This window comes from Delphinapterus leucas, chromosome 8 (assembly GCF_059928025.1).
Source record: "Delphinapterus leucas isolate spDelLeu-1000000601 "Yukka" chromosome 8, BTC_Dleu_Yukka2, whole genome shotgun sequence".
In the NCBI taxonomy this organism is placed as follows: Eukaryota; Metazoa; Chordata; class Mammalia; order Artiodactyla; family Monodontidae; genus Delphinapterus; species Delphinapterus leucas.
Genome location: NC_143136.1, coordinates 56,070,009 through 56,089,405, shown reverse-complemented (window position 1 = coordinate 56,089,405; position 19,397 = coordinate 56,070,009). Strand labels below are relative to the sequence as shown.

The 19,397-nt window shown below is 40.1% G+C and overlaps 1 protein-coding gene across 3 annotated transcripts in view; it reads right to left on the bottom strand.

The window, feature by feature from the left end:
- Window positions 1-19,397, bottom strand: part of NFE2L2 (NFE2 like bZIP transcription factor 2) — a 104,168-nt gene that overhangs the window by 60,638 nt on the left and 24,133 nt on the right. For 2 of the 3 annotated variants that reach the window (XM_089915991.1, XM_022570100.3), the window contains exon 2: window positions 14,076-14,199. In XM_089915991.1, the coding sequence (XP_089772117.1) occupies window positions 14,076-14,162 (87 nt within the window). In that variant the 5' untranslated portion in view covers window positions 14,163-14,199. Of the gene's footprint in view, window positions 1-14,075; window positions 14,200-18,997; window positions 19,017-19,397 lie in introns of those variants that run through there. The other variant, XM_022570099.3, reaches the window with a different exon arrangement.

Below are 19,397 nucleotides of genomic sequence, written 5' to 3'. Positions count from 1 at the left end.
ACAGAGTCTGTGCTCCGCAGCGGAAGAGGCCACAACAGTGAGAGGCCCGCGTACCGAAAAAAAAAAAAAAAGTAAGTAACACTACTAAAGGGCTCAAACTAATAAGTTCATACCTGTTTAGCCAAAGAGCATTGCCCACCCATGGCTCTGCGTCCTGGGTTAGGTGCAGGGTTTGGGGAAGGGGACAGGACTTAAAATTGGAAAGTTGTGATGCTCCTACATATTTATTAGTCTCTGCAGCTTGATTTTATGCTCTAACTGTGCCATTAGCCATTCCCAGATGCAGGGGACTGCTTCCAAAGGTCTAGGTCACAGTGGTTTCAATCACCTGGGGAGCATTGAAAAACTCATGCCCAGGCCACATCCCAAACCAATTAGATCAGAATCTCTGGGGTGAGGTAAGACTCAGGCATTGGTATTTTTAATGTTTCCCAGGTGAGTCCATTGGGCTAGGACTGTGGTTCTAAATATTAAACATATATCAGAATCAGCTGGAGGCCTTGTTGAAACATATCCACTGGGTCACGCCCACAGAATTTGCGATTCAGTAGGCCTGGGGTGTAGCCTGAGAATTTGCATTTCTAACAAGTTCCCAGTGATAATTATGCTGCCATTTGGAGACCACATTTTGAGAACCACTGTTCTAAGAGACCTTCAACATCCTTAACAACTGAATGGAATGGGCATGGGCTAGTGGCAGGGAGGCCTATTCTAGATGTTTATTACCTCTGGAGAATCCGCTCGGGTTGCACTCCCAACTCAGGTCTGCTTGTGAGCAATCTCTATAAGAAAGAGGTGAAATAAAATGGCCTTGTAGATAGTTGTGAGGTTTAAGTGAGACAAAGCATATCAAGCCCTTAGTGCAAAAGTGGCCACAAAGTAAGCACTCAAACAATGCTAGCATGCAATGCTAAACCATTTTTCCCCAGAAACCCAGGAGTGAACAGGAACATCGGAGAAGGGGCTGAAACCCCCATACCTCCCACGAGTCTTTCTTCTTTTCTTGCCCGTTCTCTTTTAAAATAATTTTTGAAAAGGAAATAAACATTTATGATTTAAAATACATAATCGTACAAAAGGATGAGAAGTAATTTTGCCTCCCGCAGAAGATCTCTAATCCTCCAATTCTGCCCACAGAGATAAGCACTAGTTCCAGTTTCTTACATATGCCTCTAGGGGCATTTTTTTTTTTTTTTTTTGCGATACGCGGGCCTCTCACTGTTGTGGCCTCTCCCGCCGCGGAGCACAGGCTCCGGACGCGCAGGCTCAGCGGCCATGGCTCACGGGCCCAGCCGCTCCGTGGCATGTGGGATCCTCCCAGACCGGGGCACGAACCTGTGTTTCCCGCATCGGCAGGCGGACTCTCAACCACTGCGCCACCAGGGAAGCCCTAGGGGCATTTTTTTTAGCTAAAACTACAAGTAAGTATGTGTGTGTGTCCACCTCTTTTTTAAAAGTATTAATGATAGAGGGCTTCCCTGGTGGCACAATGGTTAAGAATCTGCCTGCCAATGCAGGGTACACAAGTTCGAGCCCTGGGCTGGGAAGATCCCACGTGCCACGGAGCAACTAAGTCCGTGCGCCACAACTACTGCACCTGCGCTCTAGAGCCAGTGAGCCACAACTACTGAAGCCCACGTGCCACAACTACTGAAGCCCATGCGCCTAGAGCCCATGCTTTGCAACAACAGAAGCCACTGCAATGAGAAGCCCGTGCACTGCAACGAGAGTAGCCCCCACTCGCCACAACTAGAGAAAGCCCACGTGCCGCAACGAAGACCCAACGCAGACAAAAATAAATAAATAAATAAAGTATTAATGATAGTGTGTTATATACATTCCTTTTGCAATTTTTTTCTGTGTGTGTGTGGTACGCGGGCCTCTCACGGTTGTGGCCTCTCCCGTTGCGGAGCACAGGCTCCGGACGCGCAGGCTCAGCGGCCATGGCTCACGGACCCAGCCGCTCTGCGGTATGTGGGATCCTCCCGGACCGGGGCACGAACCCGTGTCCCCTGCATCGGCAGGCGGACTCTCAACCACTGCGCCACCAGGGAAGCCCTGCGATTTTAAAAAATATTTATTTGGCTGCATTGGGTCTTCGTTGCACCATGTGGGATCTTGGTTGCAGCACGCTGGCTCTCTAGTTGTGGCGCAGGGCTCTAGAGTGCACGGGTTTAATTGCCCCACAGCATGTGGGATCTTAGTTCCGACCAGGGATTGAACCCGCATCCCCTACATTGGAAGGCAGATTCTTAACCACTGGACCACCAGGGAAGTCCCTGCAATCTTTTTTTAATATACATACTTGTGCAAGCTTTTTTTTTCACTTAGGACTACATCTTGGGGATAGTTTCATATTAATGCATATAAATCTACATTATTCTTTTTCATGAGTCTGCATCATCCCACTGCAACTACGTAGCGTAAATTACTTAAACAGTCTTCTATAAATGGATGTTTAGCTGTTTTCCTGTTTGTTTGTTTTTGCCATTATAAGCATTCAAACAGCCAGTCAAACAGACCTATCAGATAAATTCATTAAGGTGAAATTGTCGCATCAAGATTACGTCCAATTTCCCTTTGGATCCAAACTGCCAAACTCCCTGGGAACTTCCAAGGGGTGGTGTAGTAGCAAAGGTTCTGCTGCCAGGCTGCAAGCGTTCAGCCACTGGTTCAGCCACTTACTAGTTGTATAACCTGGGGCAAATGACTCTGCATCCCTGTGCCTCAGTTTCCTCATTCACAAAGTGATGAGAGTAACAGTTCTTTCCTCACAGGGCTGTTATGAGGACTAAATGAGAGAAGAGCTGTGAATCAGCACAACAACTGACAAAGCAAGTCCTTGGTAACTCTGACACAAAACAGAAAATAAAAGGTCGGAACAAGACGAGTAGAATCCCTGAGACAACGATGGGTAACCCAGATTATCCCATCTTGGGTGGGCCTCTGCTTCCACGAGGCACCAATAGTTCCCAATGACCCCATATTTGGGGTTCAAGTAGGCTACACTGATAGGGCTTGTGTTAGAGGGTGTGACATGCCTAAGGGGTCAGGCAATTTCACAAGGACCAATGTGACTTCCCTGAGGATCAGGCCCCTGCCTTTGCTTTGGGTCCTGTCACAGCAACTAATACAACTAAGTGCGGGGTTCCAGCACTAGAGCCTCCAAGGGAGTGATGTGCCAAGATTGAGATTTAATGCTGACGACAGGTGTAGGAGGCTTACTTGGGGAAACCAATACTGCAAGAAGTGAAGCGACTTGCCCAAGATTACACAAAAGGAATGATGAAGGTGGAATTAGCATAGTAGAAAGCATTGTCTTTCATTGGTGCAAAACAGTCTCCAGCTCTCTCTCTTTCTCTCATTTCAGGCATGGTGTTGGCCATGTAAAGAAATGATGGTGGTGATAACGATGATGCCTATGACAACAGCAGTTAACTAACGTGGATTGAACACTATGGGCCAGGTGCTGTGCTAAGCATTTTATATGGATTCTTTTACTTAATTCACTCAACCCTCTGGTTGAGTGTTCACTAGGTGCCAGGTGCTCTTCTAAGCACTTTACTTTATACGTTCAGATTCGTTTCATTGTCACAACAATCTCATGAGGTAGGTACTAATACTATCTCATTTTACAGATGATAAGCTGAGGGATAGAAAGGTTAGCTAACTTCCAAAATGCTAGTGAACAGTGGATTTGCAGTTCCGACCCAGATATTCTGGCTGTTTTTTGTTTGTTTTTTAAAACTTCTGACGCAGGAGGTTGTATTAATCACACTCCTTAGTCTATAGTACCCTCTCCTTATCAGTCTCTGCAATGCCCCCCTCTTGTTTTATCAATCAGTCATCTCACTTTATTTGGGTCTCCCCCCACCCTCCTCCTCTGGCCTACAAGCAACCATTCTACTGTACTTAATGTGTACCTTGCTGTTTGCGCGAGTTGCAAAATCTGTGTTGTAACACAGGTCATGTTATGTTGTGTGCAGTTTCTTATTCACTGTTCCAAGGGCAGCAAAAGCCTGTGTCATCATTATGTAAGACCGCTGCGGCTCAAGGCTGCCCCCGAATGCTTGAACTACCATACTAGAAAAGTTAACTCACACACTGCCCCCTCTGCTGATGAGCATGAGCCAGAAAGTGAGTCTGAGAGCATGGAAATCATGTCGTCTTGGTTCCATTTTCAACTAACACATTAGGGTTACTACTGTTACAATACATCTGGAAAGGTCAGCAGGATGAAAGAATAAACTAGAGATCAGTGAACGTCCAAAGGTTGGTTGGGAGTCTGGCCCCCCTTACTTCCAACAGCTCCCCTAACCCCAGGTCACCCCAAATAACAGCAAACCATATAAATATGATGGGCTTGCCATAAAACATGGCTTAGGGCAAATCCCCTAGCCTCCCACTTGCAACCAGATTATCACCCCAAGTCTCTGCAGAGGGCTGGGTCCATCTATGCTGGAGCTTTAGGAAAGCACCCAACTCACAGATCCAAGTCAATTCCTGATGGAAAAAAAATATTCTAAAGCTAGAGGTGTAATTAAATGTGTATAAACCAATACAGTCATCTCAAACTCAGACTCATTTGCGGCGAAAAGCACTTCCACTGTTCTCTAGTGTTCAAAAATTCCACCTGCATCTCTACCACACTGACCAGCCCCCATTTCTCTCCTCCTCCCCCTACCTACACTACTTTCTTTCTTGCTATCAGGCCTTTTATTGGTTGAATTGTATCCTCCCCAAAAGGAATGTGGAAGTCTTAACCCTTAGTACCTCAGAATGTGTCCTTATCCATAAATAGGGTCATTGCAGATGTAATCAGTTAAGATAAGGTCATTAATCCAACATGACTGGTGTCCTTATAAGAAGAAGGCCATGTGAAGGCACAGAGATACATGGAGAATGCTATGTGACAATGGAGACAGAGACTGGAGAGATGCATCTACAAGCCAAGGAACACCTAGGAATGCCAGTCATCGCCAGAAGCTTGGAAAGAGGCATGAAACAGATTCTTCTACACAGTCCTCAGAAGGAACCAACCTTGCAAACACCCTGATTTTGGACTTCTAACCTCCAGAACTGGAGGAGTATAAATTTCTTTTGTTTTAAGCCACCCAGTTTGTGGTACTTTGTTATGGAACCCCTATAAAACCAAGACTGGACAGCCCTTTCTAAGCCTGAGATCCATAGGGAGACATTGTAGCAAGGCTTTGACCAGCACCCCTGGTTCCATCACCCCTGCCCTCCCTAGGCAGCCAATACTGCTGATCCCTACTCTGGATAGGACACACTGTCTAATTTCTCTGCTCCTGTCCACAGGCTATCAGGTGATAGTGAAATCTGATGAATTGGTTATGATGCAGTCATTGTCACCCTTTCCCCAATATGAGTGTACCCCAAGGACTCACCCTTGGTCATCTTTTGCCACTCTTTCTACTCTCCCTTGGTAATTTAATCCAGTCTTCTGTTTCTCCATCTACTGGTATAACTTTGCAGTTCATCTGAAAATCTTTCCAGTCCTGAGCTTTTCTCCCAAGGCCCACATTTCAAGCTGCCTCCTGGACATCACTGCCCAACTGTCTCACTACATTAAATTCCCTGCGTCAACAAATGAACACACTGAGTTTCTCCCCCCAAACTTGCTAGGCCCTTACTTTTATCTGCCTACTCACCCAAGCCAGAGAGCCCCTCCTTGCCTTCCATATGCAACACCCATCAAATTCAGTAAACTCTAACCACCCCAATATCTCATATCTGTTCTTTCTCAGTTCTCGCCACCACCTTTACCTTGTTACTCTCACCATACAAGTGGACTAATACATTAGCACTCAGGAAACGGCAGCTGTTACAATCACATTCCTCTCTCTTCTAATACATGTCACACCTGGTTGCTGAGTTCTGAAAGCATGGTCATGAGCACACCACTTTCCTGCTCAAAAACCTTCAATGGCTTCCTATTGCCCAAATTATAAAGGCTGAACTCCATTGCCTGATACAGTTATACCTTGTTTTATTGCTCTTTGCTTTATCACGCTTTGCAGATACTGCCTTTTTTTTTTTTACAAATTGAAGGTTTGTGGCAATCCTGCATCAAGGAAGTCTATCAGAGCCATTTTTCCAACAGCATTATTTTTTAATTAAGGTATGTACATTGTTGTTTTTTTCCCTTTTTTAGAAATAATGCTATTGCATACTTAACAGACTGCAGTATAGCATATATATAACTTTTATATGCACTGGGAAACCAAATATTCGTGTGATTTGCTTTATTTCGATATTCGCTTTACTGTGGTGTTCTGAAACCAAGTATGCAATATCTTCAAGTATGCCTGTGTATGCCCTGTACATAAGTCCAACCTGTTGTTACAGCTAAGTTTTCACCATCATTTTCTCTTCACATGTCCTTCATACCAGCTAAACTGAACTACTAACTATTTCTGCTACAAACAAACACTCCATACCTTCTGACCTCCTTTCCCATCACCTTTGTTCATAGTTCATCTTCCTGGGGCACTCTCCATTCCCCCATCTCCGCATTTCCAAATCCTACTTATTCTTCAAAGCTCAGTTACAATACCACCTTCATAAAGCCATTATTAAAAAACAAAATTCAACTGAGTAAATTCCAAAGATCTTATTGTCTTTATTCAATGATTCATGAGTTGGGCAGTGTCCCATCTAGCAGATAGAAAGTAGGTCCAAGGAGCTGTACAAAATGGAAGACTTTTATAGGCAGAAGCGGGCATGACAAGGAAAGAGCAAACTACCTCACATTTCTTTGGTGGATGGAAGGGGTCTATCAGGTGGATTACCTCACTAGTGCTGACCAGGAAATTCCAGACTGACTGGTTAAGATCACATTCCTGGGGGAGGTTGTAACTGCAATTAGGTTAGGTACTAAGTCTTGGTTTTTTGACATGGGCTTAGCACAGGTGACTCCATTTGGGGCCTGTTGTCTCTTTTTTAACAATTCCCATCCTTTGGGCAGCTTAACTGAGAGGTATGACAAGAAAAATGTAAGGTGTTAGTGCCATTCTCGGCTACTGCTCTGTAGCTCTCACAGCTTTTATTGATCCTCTGTGTGGTATTCACAGGTCATGACTTCAGGCTCACAATTTTTTAGTTGGTCATTGTCTTCATTCATTTTCTGGCATTCCAGTCTTAGGGAGGTCATTTGCTTAATGGTTAATGGCTGCAAACATGCATTTAAGGCTTTTGAGAGAATACAACATGCCAGGGAGACTACCATGACTATTATTAGTAGTATAATTCCCAATGTCTGGAGTGTACCTCAGAGCCACGGTCCCCAAGACTCGAACCAATGAAAATCAAATAAGTCAAAGAAAGAACTAGATGAAGGAGTCACCCTTTTAAGCCAGTGGCTTGATTAGTGATCGTATGTAACTGAGTTTCAAGTTCTCCAGAAGTGTTAATTCAGGTGCAGCAGGTGGTATTAGCTACAGAACAGGTGTCTCCTTGTTCAGCTAAAAGATAATCAAGGGCTATCTTATTATCAAGAACCAACTTTGACCAGAAAGTCCAAGGACTGTTGTTGGGCAGCTATTTTCTTAGCAGTAGATTCCACAATACTTTCAAGAGTTAAGGAGACGTTCCTGATCATAGCCTCATTCACATTTACTCCTAACCAGGGAAGTAGGGACCTACCAAAGGAAGAGAATTCTGAATCATGAAAAATGCCTGGTAGGTCCTTTCTAACCCAATGATGCAAAATTCAGGGGTGTTGGCCAGTGAGGTTTCTCAGTTTGATTGTGGACTGTTTAGGGACATGGTTAGATAACCTAAGAGGTGTGTTCCCTGTTATACACTAGCCATTTAGGCATCCATAGGCCAAAGGGGAATGATAACCACCACATACAAAGATAAATCTTGTTGGGGCACAAACCGCTTCCACTGAAGTGGCACTGTTAATGGCTTCATTTGCAGAAATTGTTGAATTTGCCCATTCAAGCCAGGGGTCAGTTAGGCTTTCAGTGCATTCAGGAAGTAAATCTCCTAGCCTGAAATAAAAAGTTTTTCCAGATTCTAGATACCCTCCTTAGCAATGGCTTGGGAGATGTGGACAATAGTGTTATCTTTCCAGGTCAATGCCAGAGTAAAGAGAAGAAGGAGAAGAAAGGGTTTCACGAAGTCTTGATCCAGCGCCTTGAGAGGAAGCAGTCTACCTCTAAGTCAGCTACCTCTCTTCCTAGTCCATTTGGCTTGAATACAGCTGTGAGATGTATACCTAAGGTTCAAATCCCTGAAGTTTGGCTGCCATCTAGGTAGTTAGGAGGATCTGATATAGTTCAAGGGCATTCTATGTTCTTAGTGATTCCAAATCAGAAAAGGGGGAGAAAATTGGAAATGTAGCAAGATATTTGAGGAAAGTATAAGACTTTAGAATCCAGACCAGTTTATAGGTATATAGCAAAACCTTAAAGACAATTAACAGAACTAGAATATAATAGCTACAAAGGTGCAAACATAATTTTTCTCTCTACAGTTTCCCCCATTAAAAAAAAGATAAAGTTAAACCAATTTGTCTGCATTAAACTTACAGTGACTGATCATATAAACTTTGGTCATATCTGAGTCCATGTATATCTCTCTCAAATATGACATTCCAGTCAAAGCCTTGGTAATATAGCCCATGTTTCCAATTGTGTCCTGTTACAAGGAGAACTGATTCATATTGAACTTACGCAAATAGCTAACTCTATTGCTGTGGAAGAATACTCAAGAATTTTCTAATTATAGAGGGATGAGGTAGGGAGAAAAAGTAAATGTTTCATCTGTGTTTACAAAGGTATACTTTACCAAATTGCTACATGTCATGTATAAATTAAGAGAAAAGGTTTCCTTAAATCTGGGGAAAAAAACCATTAAGGAACCAGCAATGTTTCAAACAAAAAGTCATAAAAAATTATAGTCATCCTCCTCAGTTCGTTCAGTCCCATGTAATTAACACTTATTTTGCTTGAATCCAGTTTTTCCATTAGTTCTGGAAGTTCTTACCCAGTTCAGTTTTATGATCTTAAAGTTACTAGAAACCTGTACTTCAAAGTCCTTTCCATGAATCTCCTTAAAGACGAAGCACTTTTGCAAGAACACTTTTGCAAAAGTATCAGAGTAAAACAATTACTGTGTAAATGATAAAAGACATAAAAAATGGACATGGTTAAAGATCTAAAAAAGAAAAAAGAAGAAAAGAAAAAAAAAGATCTGATGAGAGTTTTTTACAATTTAATTGACAAGGAAATTCGGTTATTTCTGTGACATACACATTTTAAGATAATAATTGTGACTGGTTACAGTAGACCAGAACATATCAGATTTCCAAGAATTTCTCTCAATTTCTGGAACACTTATAACATATACCTATACAAATACAACATAAAGAAGGCTTAATATTACTTCTTATTTGACAACGCTTCTCATGTAATTTAACATATCAAATAAGCCTAATTAGTTTAACCTCTCCCTTTTTATAAGGAGAAAGAACAAGTCTTTTGTGATTTTCCAGGGACCCTCTGGGAAATCCTAAAGTTAGTTATAAATCAAAAAGAATTTATTTAGAATTTGATTTTGGGAAGTTTGTAAACAAATATCAAAAGATTTTAAAACAATTGGTTATATAGGATCATAGGTCACTGTGAAACAATACTTAGCCATTTAACCATAGTGACAAAGACTTTGAATGCAAATACAGAAGCTTACATAGTTCTGAGCAAAACTTAGCTCTTTTAATAGCAAGAAGACTAGGTTTACTCAAGTAATCAAAGACCTGATAAAAACAACAAACACAGGAAATTATTTTGATAAGACACAGAATCTTTGCTCTCTAGACAGATCACTTAAAAGGTAAAGAAAAACCTTTGTTTACAACGTCATATTAAGAGCAGACCAACAATCCAAAAAAATCCTGTCCTTTCAACAGTGAGAAAACCAAATTTTAATATTGTACCAGCTTACTTTTGATATTAAAACTCATTCACTTACATAAATTCATTTTAATCTTAGCCAGCTTGACTACATGTAAAATTCTATCCCCAAGACTCCTTTTCCACAAACCTTTACAATTTTGTACTTGTTTTTCCTCTTTCTCGTTCTGAAATAACCAGTCTCACTTTAGGACAAAATTACTTTCTTTTTCCTCAACAAAAATGCATCTCTATTCCTTATACCTTCTTTTACTGAAAACATACATCCTACTTTCCTTGCAGATGGAGATGTTTCCCTTATTATTTCTAGTAGCTTTAATTATATATATATGTAAACATATATAAATATATGTATATATATGTGTAAACAATTGTGAACTGTTATATTAGCATTCTAATGACAAATTTATAAATACTTTTTATACTTTCTAGAAACATATGCTTTCTCATAGTAAAGTTTTCAGTGTGGCATGAAACATGTTTACTAATAAATCCAAGTATCTTTAGTCCTCTGGGAAAGGAAGCAAATGTAGAAAAGCCTGTGCTCAGCAACTAATGTTTTAGCATTTTATCTCACTTGGAAATGATCTAGATATATAATAACTATCCATCATTTAATTTAACTTAGCAAAACTTTAAGGTTTCAGTTTACCAAAAAGATTTGGGGAAACTATTTTAAAAGTTCACCTAAAAACTTCTATCCTGTTTATATCTATTAAATTCACTTACTCGGGATAATTATGTTTAGACTACCTGCAGAAATTTCATGAGACATTAGACAAAGTCAGCTGTCATCCCAAGCTATTTTTCTTGCTGACAAATTGGGTAACAAAGATTACATGAACTTGTTTGACCAAGAAACCTAAGTAGAATAAGTATGCCTCCATTATTTTAATGCTGATAATTCTGAAGACATACCTCTTTTAATTAATCCAACAACCTTAAACTAGCTTTTATTTACCAAAGATTATTTCAAATCATGTGAACTTGAAAAAACAAGTAGAGTTCTTTTACAAATTAATTTTGGTACTACCATCCAAAGGTAGAAAATACTACACATCTATTACACACACACACACACACACACACACGCAAACATATAGACAGATGAAAACAGAGATATTATAGCTTCTGTTTTAAAATTACTGCCATGGATCAGGTATAACAATACAAAACTTACTAGTTATAAAAGAAGTTGGATCAATGTTTTCTGGTAGATGAAATAAGTTAAGGTTACCTGCTCAGATGGCTAGAGCTTTTTACTAATATTTGTGGAGAAGAATATAAGAGATTTTTCATTTGCTTAAGTTTAAAATGACCTCCCCTTCCACTTTTTTTGTTCTAATGAGAATTACCTCCCTGAAGTTTATATTTTAAAGAGATGACTTAGATAAGGGTTCTTGGAGCATTTCTGGTTTTGTAAAGGTTCATAAGAAAAGAACAGTTGTTTTTAATTCTTCAAGGAATTCGGTTACAAGTTAAATGACATCATAGGTTATTCCACCCATCTTTAGAAGGTTTTTCTTTTTCTTTGTGTACATAGTTTTATTTTAGCTTAGTGGAGGAGGCCTAAAAAAATTCCTATCAGGGTCTGAATATCAGCTTTTAGACTGGCCAATTTCTGACCACAGAGCTGCTTAAAAATCCTTCTAAATATCTTGTCCATTTTCAGCCAGGACAAACAGTAGATATTTCTGGAAGTGCTAAACAACTCCTTTGTTGTCCCCAAAGAAGGTGCAAAAGATATTTTATTTTTCTCTCTCTACTGGGTGTTGTAGACAAAGATCTGGGAGAGCGCACTCTGGTAAGTATTCTCACCCTTAGCAGGCTTGGCTTCTGCCAGTTTTTCCAGGACCACATCTGCAGGCTCTGAGTGGGGTTTAAAGTAGAGAGTGTAGCTCCAGTATTTACCAGAATTTGCCAAGGTTTTCACTGATTTTAATTCTAGTTTCCCTTGGCTATTTAAGGGAATAACGTAACAGTTTACCAGAAAATCCCTCAGAGTCTCATCAACTCTGGGAGGGGCCCATACAGGGGCCCTCCTTTGAGGGTCGATATGAGGGCGCTCATACCTACAAATCTGTTGAAAATTATTCATAGGCTGTTTGAGGACATTATCTTTTCCAGAGTCCCAAGTGACTATACAACTGAGACATCAACCCCTGAGTCAGCATTTTAACGATAGACCCCCCCCAGGAGACTGTGATGTAGTGGACCCAAGCATCCAAGCTGGCCTTGGAGCCGTTATAACTTTAAAGTCAATAGCTTTGGTGGATTTTTGTTTACAGTCTTGTTCCAAAGTCCTTTCAAAGTGTTCAGCTACGGTCACAAGTTCAGTCAAACAGGTAGCCAGCCTCCCATCCCATTTTTTTGTCTTTTTATTAATCCACTAACCTCAGGACATAATCCATCTACAAATAGGGTAGCTAGAGCAGGTTGGGTGACCTCACCTATTGTATGAAACCCAGAAAGCTGTAGGAAGAGCGCTTCCAGATGAGCTTTAAAGTCTGTCACAGATTCATCTTTCTTTTGTTTGCATGTCTGAATAACAGACCAAGGAAGACTCTAGGAACGACTCTTAAAAGATCAGTTTCTAATTTGAGAGCATTTTATGGTCCATAGGGGACTATGCTGAAGATTGAGGATCTCAAATTATCATCCTCAGCGTTTTGCATTTTGCTTCCTTCATTTTTGTGCTTCACCAGATTCTACCAGCATGTGCACGAGCTGATAAAGATCTGACAGACCAGGGTCATAGGCCCGATAATGACTCTAAATTCTTCAAAAAACTTTTGAAGTGCTTGTTTTTTAATCCTCTCTGGGTTTAGCAAATTCTTTAAGTGTGGCCTTTAGTTCAGTCTTTGACCAAGGACTGAAAGATACCTGAGGAGAATTGCCTGCAACCTTGGGTGGTTTTATTTTAAACTGCTTAATAGCCTCTTCAGAATGGAAAAGCAGTTCAGACAGAGAATTAGTGGAACATGAATACTCAGGTAAATGAGGATAGAGAGGAACAGTAGGAGCCATGCCAGGCTTACAGTCTTTTATTTTAGGTACCTCTTGTGTCTTGAATTTTTTATTAGCCTTTGCAATGAATCTTTCAATGAAGTTATTTTGGAATCATGAAGCCTTTTGGAGCCTTCTGCATACCCATTAAGATATGTATCTCATTCTGTTTAATTTGAGAATGCTTGCTTTCAAGTTCACTTCATTAGATCTTGTCTAATTGGAACATTCCCCATAATGGCCACTGTAATCCTAGCTTGTTTTTAGTAAGATTTTGCCATTTTTGTAAAAATCTACAGCTTCCAGGTCAATTTACTTAGACATAAAATAAGCAGGTGTGCTGGAAGGTGGTGTGCTTAACTCTTTAGAATTTTAGAACTTAAGAGTTATTAATTTTTAATTTTATTATTTTTAAATTATTTATTTATGTATTTATTTAGCTAAGCTTTTGGAGTCAAACTAATACTAAAAAGGGAATGTGCTGCTTGGTTGGGAATTGTGTGGTGTTTTACAGTGTACTTCATTGTCTGCAAATTTTCTTGAGGTTGGCTGGTGACCTAGTGTCCACCTACCCATTCTATGGCCAACTTATCCTAACACAGGAGTGTTAGAATTTGGTGGCAAGTACTCTAATAGCTTTTAAGTGTTCAATCCATGCCCACCAATTTTTGTGGCTTTCAGGCTTCCAAGATCCTTGTCAACAATAGCCTTTCATACAAAACAAAACAAACATGTGAACCTTAGTATACCACACAGTAACCAAAGAAATGTTACTGCAGACTGGCCAACAGAAGGCACTGTGCACACTGCCAGCCATTCCCAATGTGGAACGGGGGTTGGGGAGAGAATTGAAACAAGAGACCCCAAAGAATGGGGACTGCAAGCTGATTCCAAACAAATGGGAAACTGCAGACTAAATTGCCAACAGTTACCAGTGTGGAATCTGGTCACAGAACCAAGGGCTAAGATTTCCAATCAAATGGGGAATTGAAAACTGAACCAAGGGCTAGGGGTTAGTTCTGGGTGGAACTGTCTGCTAGCTTAAACTGACCTGCCCTGGGCTGGAAAGCCAATTAAATCAGGAGCTCAATCCAAAGAGAGTGAAACTCAGAACCAAGAGGAACTTACCCATGGCCTTCGGAAATGGCAGGAAGACAGAGAACTCAGTGGGTTTGTGGAATACCATGCCTGTGTTTCTTGTTGTCTTGAAGCCATCAGAAGTTCACTTCAGATCCCACTGCTGCCACCAAATCTGTTAAAAAAATATTCAACTGAGTACATTTTATAGATTTTATTGGCTTTGTTCAGTGATTCATGAATTGGGTAGCATCCCATGTAGCGGATAGAAAGGAGATGTACAAAATGGAAGGCTTTTATAAGCAGAAGGGGGCAGGACAAGGAAAGAGCAGATTACCTCATCTTTCTCTGGAGGATGGAAGGGGTCTACCAAGTGGATTACCTCATTAGTGCTGACCAGGAAATTCCAGACTGACCAGTTAAGATTATATTCCTGGGGGAGGTTGAAACCTCAATTAAGTTAGGTATTAAGTCTTGATTGGTCACATGGCTTAACACAAGTGACTCCATTTGGGGTCTGTTGTCTCTTTTTTTTAAACACTAACAATGAATGCTTTGCTTTGCCCTGCCCTCCTAAGAAGTTCCTGCTGTAGCTCCTGAGTTTTCATAGGTCTTTATATATACCTCTCTTATGACACTGAACATTTACTTTGTGTATTAAAGTTATTGGTATTAATAATAATAAACATTCTTTATTAAAAATGTAATGCATTATTTCATTTTATCTTCCTAATGACTCTATCCCCATTTTGCAAGTTAGGAAACTGAAGCATGAAAAGGTTAAATAACTTATCCAGGAATGTGTAAGTGGTGGAGTCCGGGTTCAAATGAATAGAGCCTAGAGCCCATACTTCTAACCACTTCTACACAAGACACTACTGTGGTTACTAGATTGGGAGCTCCTGGATGGCAAAAATCCTTGTATGCTCCATCTTTGCATCTCCCAAAGTACCTAATGCCACTCATTGCCCTTTAAAGTTGCTCAGTAAAAAGAAGCACATATTTGGTCAAATGTCCCTTTTCTCTCATCAGTAGGTGGATAAATTAGTGGCTGTTACATGGTGTTTAATGCAAATACTGCAGTTTCATTTCCCCACCGCTCCACCTCCCCCTTTCTCTGTTTTTTCTCCTTCTCTTCCCCCAGCCTGTGGAGAAGGTAATATTGTTGGGAAGAGCAGAAGGGGCTTCTTTCTACTCTAAGGAGAGCTTGGAGGAGCCCTCCTAGGGACTAGACACTTCCTGAGTAATATTCAGGCAGCAGACCTTTTTAGCTGGCAAATGCTCTACAGTTTGCAGCCTCAGGTCATTCCAGAGAATGAACCTTTTGAAATAAACACAGAGGAATGGGACCTTTTATTATCTCCAGATGGGACTGTGCAGCCTTGGAAGCTGTAGAAGTAGTTCTGCTATGCCTGGATCGCACTTTTCTTATCTTCCAAAAGGAAAGAAAGTTCCTTTCACTGAGAAATGGTAAATAGTGTTAATTAAAAGCCAACTTGGATAAAATTCTGCAGATTGACCCCACCCTACTCAATCCATATTTTTCTAGTTTACATTTTATTTAACTTAGCATCCCTCTCATCTTTTTAAAATATGATACTAGGTTGAGTTGAAAACATACACACACACACACACACACACACGTAAAACTGTCGTTTTTGAGTAGTCGTTATCCAGATTTAGATGTTATTTTATAGAACAAGGATGAAATCTGGAAGTGGAATGTCCTTTAGGGTATACTAGAAAAGGAAGTAGGTTAAAGCATATCTGTAGTAGTTTTATTTTTCACTCTGTTAGTGGTGGCCAGCTGGGCAGCTTCCACATAGAAGATGCCCAATAAACATTTATTGAATGAACTCCATACTTAAAAATTTTGGGCTATAACATTATAAAATATAATTTCAAAATGGATGATGCCACCTATTGGTGAAGATAAAATGTAAAACGATCACTAACATAGTAAGTTACTTTATGTTTCCCGATCATTTGTTACTTACTCCCATAGAGATTATAAGAATAATTGAGGAGCTGGAAGGAATAAATTGCTTGGTCCATACAGACATGAAGCACTAATGTTTTCAATTTGGTTGCTCTCTACTGGGTGCCTATTAAGTGCACAATACTTAGGAAGATTCTAGAGAAGTGAAGACATAGCACCTGACTTCAAGGAGCATCTTATCTAGTTGGAAAGAAAAGACCTATTTCCTGAGAATAGTCAGCAAATAAAAAAAAACAATAAATAACCTGGGGCTTCCCTGGTGGCGCGGTGGTTGAGAGTCCGTCTGCCAATGCAGGGGACACAGGTTTGTGCCCCGGTCCGGGAAGATCCCACATGCCGCGGAGCGGCTGGGCCCGTGAGCCATGGCCGCTGAGCCTGCGCGTCCGGAGCCTGTGCTCCGCAACGGGAGAGGCCACAACAGTGAGAGGCCCGCGTACCGCAAAAAAAAATAAATAAATAAAAATAAAAAATAACCTGACATTAAAATGCATGATGTTCATTCCATGTATATGGTTATATTTTATTTATTATATGCTAAACGTACTTTTGAGACTCACAGGGAAGAAATAAGTCTGTTTTGCTTACCACTTACCCCAGGACTAGCACATCACTTAGAAGACAATTGATAAACACTATTGAATAATTGAATAATTTAGGTCTCATGGTTAAATACACGTAGTTTAGAGAATATTTTAAATCCTGACTGGCAAAATAGATCAGAAAATACATGTGAACACAGGAAGTCATATGGAGGAAGTGGGGTTTGAGTTCTGGAAAATCCCTCAAGGGATTTATAACCTAATACAGATGAAGCCATCAGTGTAGGGAGATCTCTTGTAATGTTGGATTTGTGTTTGAACTGGAGATTTTTTGTGGTTTGCTGTGTCAACCCACGCTTTTTCCTCAGTCGATGACTGAGTTTTTGCTCAATCCTGGTGAAGTCCAAAAGCAAAGGAAAAGAAAAAGGCTGATAGTGGGTAGTTGCAAGGCTGTAAACATACATTTTACTCCTGAAGTCTTACGGGCATGTGGCCTAGAAAGGTTTTTTCTTTCTCTCTTCCTCCAGCCCAGCTATGTGCTTCAAAGTATTCCTATAATATTTGGTAATATATATCAAGAGTCTTAAAATGGTCGAACCTTTTGATCTAGTATTTCTCCTTCTAAGAAAGTATGCTAAGGATATAATCAGGAATGTGAACAAATGCTTTCTGGAACAAAGGGAAAAATCTATAGTCAATATGGAAGCAGTTAAGTTTTGCTACAGATTTAAGACAGTTCTCACACGATATTAAAAAATATGGCGCATGTAGGTTATCCCTGAATGCAAGGATTACAGGTTGTTTTGATTTTACTCTAGTGTTAAGAAAGTCTTTGAAATTTAGTGGATGAAATTTAGCTCATCCATTCTGGTTATTTCTGCTTTCATTGTCTTTGACTAGACTACTTTACAACTCAGTAGAGAAAGAGGGTTAACATTTAGAAAATTGGTAGTAGTGCAAATGTTTTCTGTCCATAGCTATGTAAACGATTTCTATTAATGTAATGCAAATGAATTTTGCCTGGTAGATAATATAAATCTCTGTATATCAAATCATTTGAACTGCCTATAACATCTTACTGGTTTCCTCAGTAATTGAGTTAAATAAAATCTTTAATGTGTGTTAATTTGATATTTACATGAGTCATGATTTTACCTGTTACCTAGCTTTTCAAAAGCGATCCTTTAACACTATATATTTCCTAGATTTTCTACAATAAACATGTGTTGCCAATTTTAAAAATATATTTATTTATTTATTAATTATTTTTGGCTGTGTCGGTTTTCGTTGTGGCATGCAGACTTCTCTCTAGTTGTGGCGGGCGGGCTACAAAGCACATGGGCTCTGTAGTTGCAGCAAGCGGGCTTAGTTACCCCGCGGCATGTGGGAGCTTAGTTCCCCGACCAGAGATTGAACCCCTGTCCCCTGCATTGGAAGGCGGATTCTTAACCACTGGACCACCAGGGAAGTCCCTGTGTTGCCAACTTTTAATTTAAGTACATTATACATGCATATCAAATCAAAACATGCATGTTTTAACGAAGTATGTATGCATGCATACATAAGTTTATAGCTCAACAAATTTTCACAAAATTAATACACGTATGTAACCAGTCTTCAGATCAAGGAACAGAACATTATTACCACTCCAGAAGTTGCCCTTGTGCCTCCCTCCTAGTCACTACTACTTCCCCACCAAAACAGACCTGACTTCTAACATCAGAGATTCATTTCCCCAAACAGGAATCGAACCTGGGGCCTCGGCAGTGAGAATGCAGAGTCCTAACCACTGGACCGCCAGGGAATTCCCCGTTTAACTTTATATCCGGCAGTGAGAATGCAGAGTCCTAACCACTGGACTGCCAGGGAATTCCATGTTTAACTTTATATAAATGGAATCACATGGTGTATACTCATTTGTGCCTGGCTTCCTTTACTCACCACTATGTTCATGAGATTCATCCATGTTGTTGAATAAAGTTTTAGTTCCTTTATTCTCTCTGCTGTGTAGTGCTCCATTATGTGAACAGATTACAATTTATCTATGGGCATTCAGATTGTTTCTGGTTTGGGGCTATTACAAATAGTGTTGCCATGAATATTTGTGTACATATTTTTTGGTGAAAATATGAATACATTTCTGCCAACTATCACATGTATTAATTTAAAAGCTGAAAAAATAAACCTAAACTACAAAAAAAAATCAGTTTCCCTTTTTTCTCTACAGGTCATTCCATCTAGATAAAATTCTTTTGATTAACAAATTCTTTTAACATGTAAATGTATTCCAGAAGAATTAATCCTCATTTATGCCTTACTGTGAATTTCTATAATCCGATATTGAGATCAACAGCTAGTTGAGAAGTTTCCACTGGTGCTGAAGGGTGTAAGGAAATCTGGGGTGAGGAAAAGGGAGAGGGAGATTTGGGTCTTACGGAAGGCAGTGAGTGTTGGACCAGGTGGGAAGATGCAGCGACTTTTCCATTCACTCGAGGTCTTGGCTGTTTCCCTGTGAAAAGAATTGCTACAATAATTGTTAATGTGATTTATTTTTTTTAATAGTTTACAGTTGGCAAAGTGCTTTTATATTCATTACGTTGTTTGATCTTGCTCTCACAAGAAGGTTGGTATTTTCATAACTGTTCTTGTTTTAGATGCTTAAATCTTAAAATTGGATATCATGGTTGGAGTGGTAGGTTAGGGTACGTTTCTTCCCCACTGAGGTCAGGCTCCATAATCTAAGCCCATCTAGTTCATGCTCTTCAGGTCAATTTGGTACTCTCCATTCAGTCCCCATCTCAGAAGTAAGGAAAGAAGGAGGAATTAAAAAGAAGG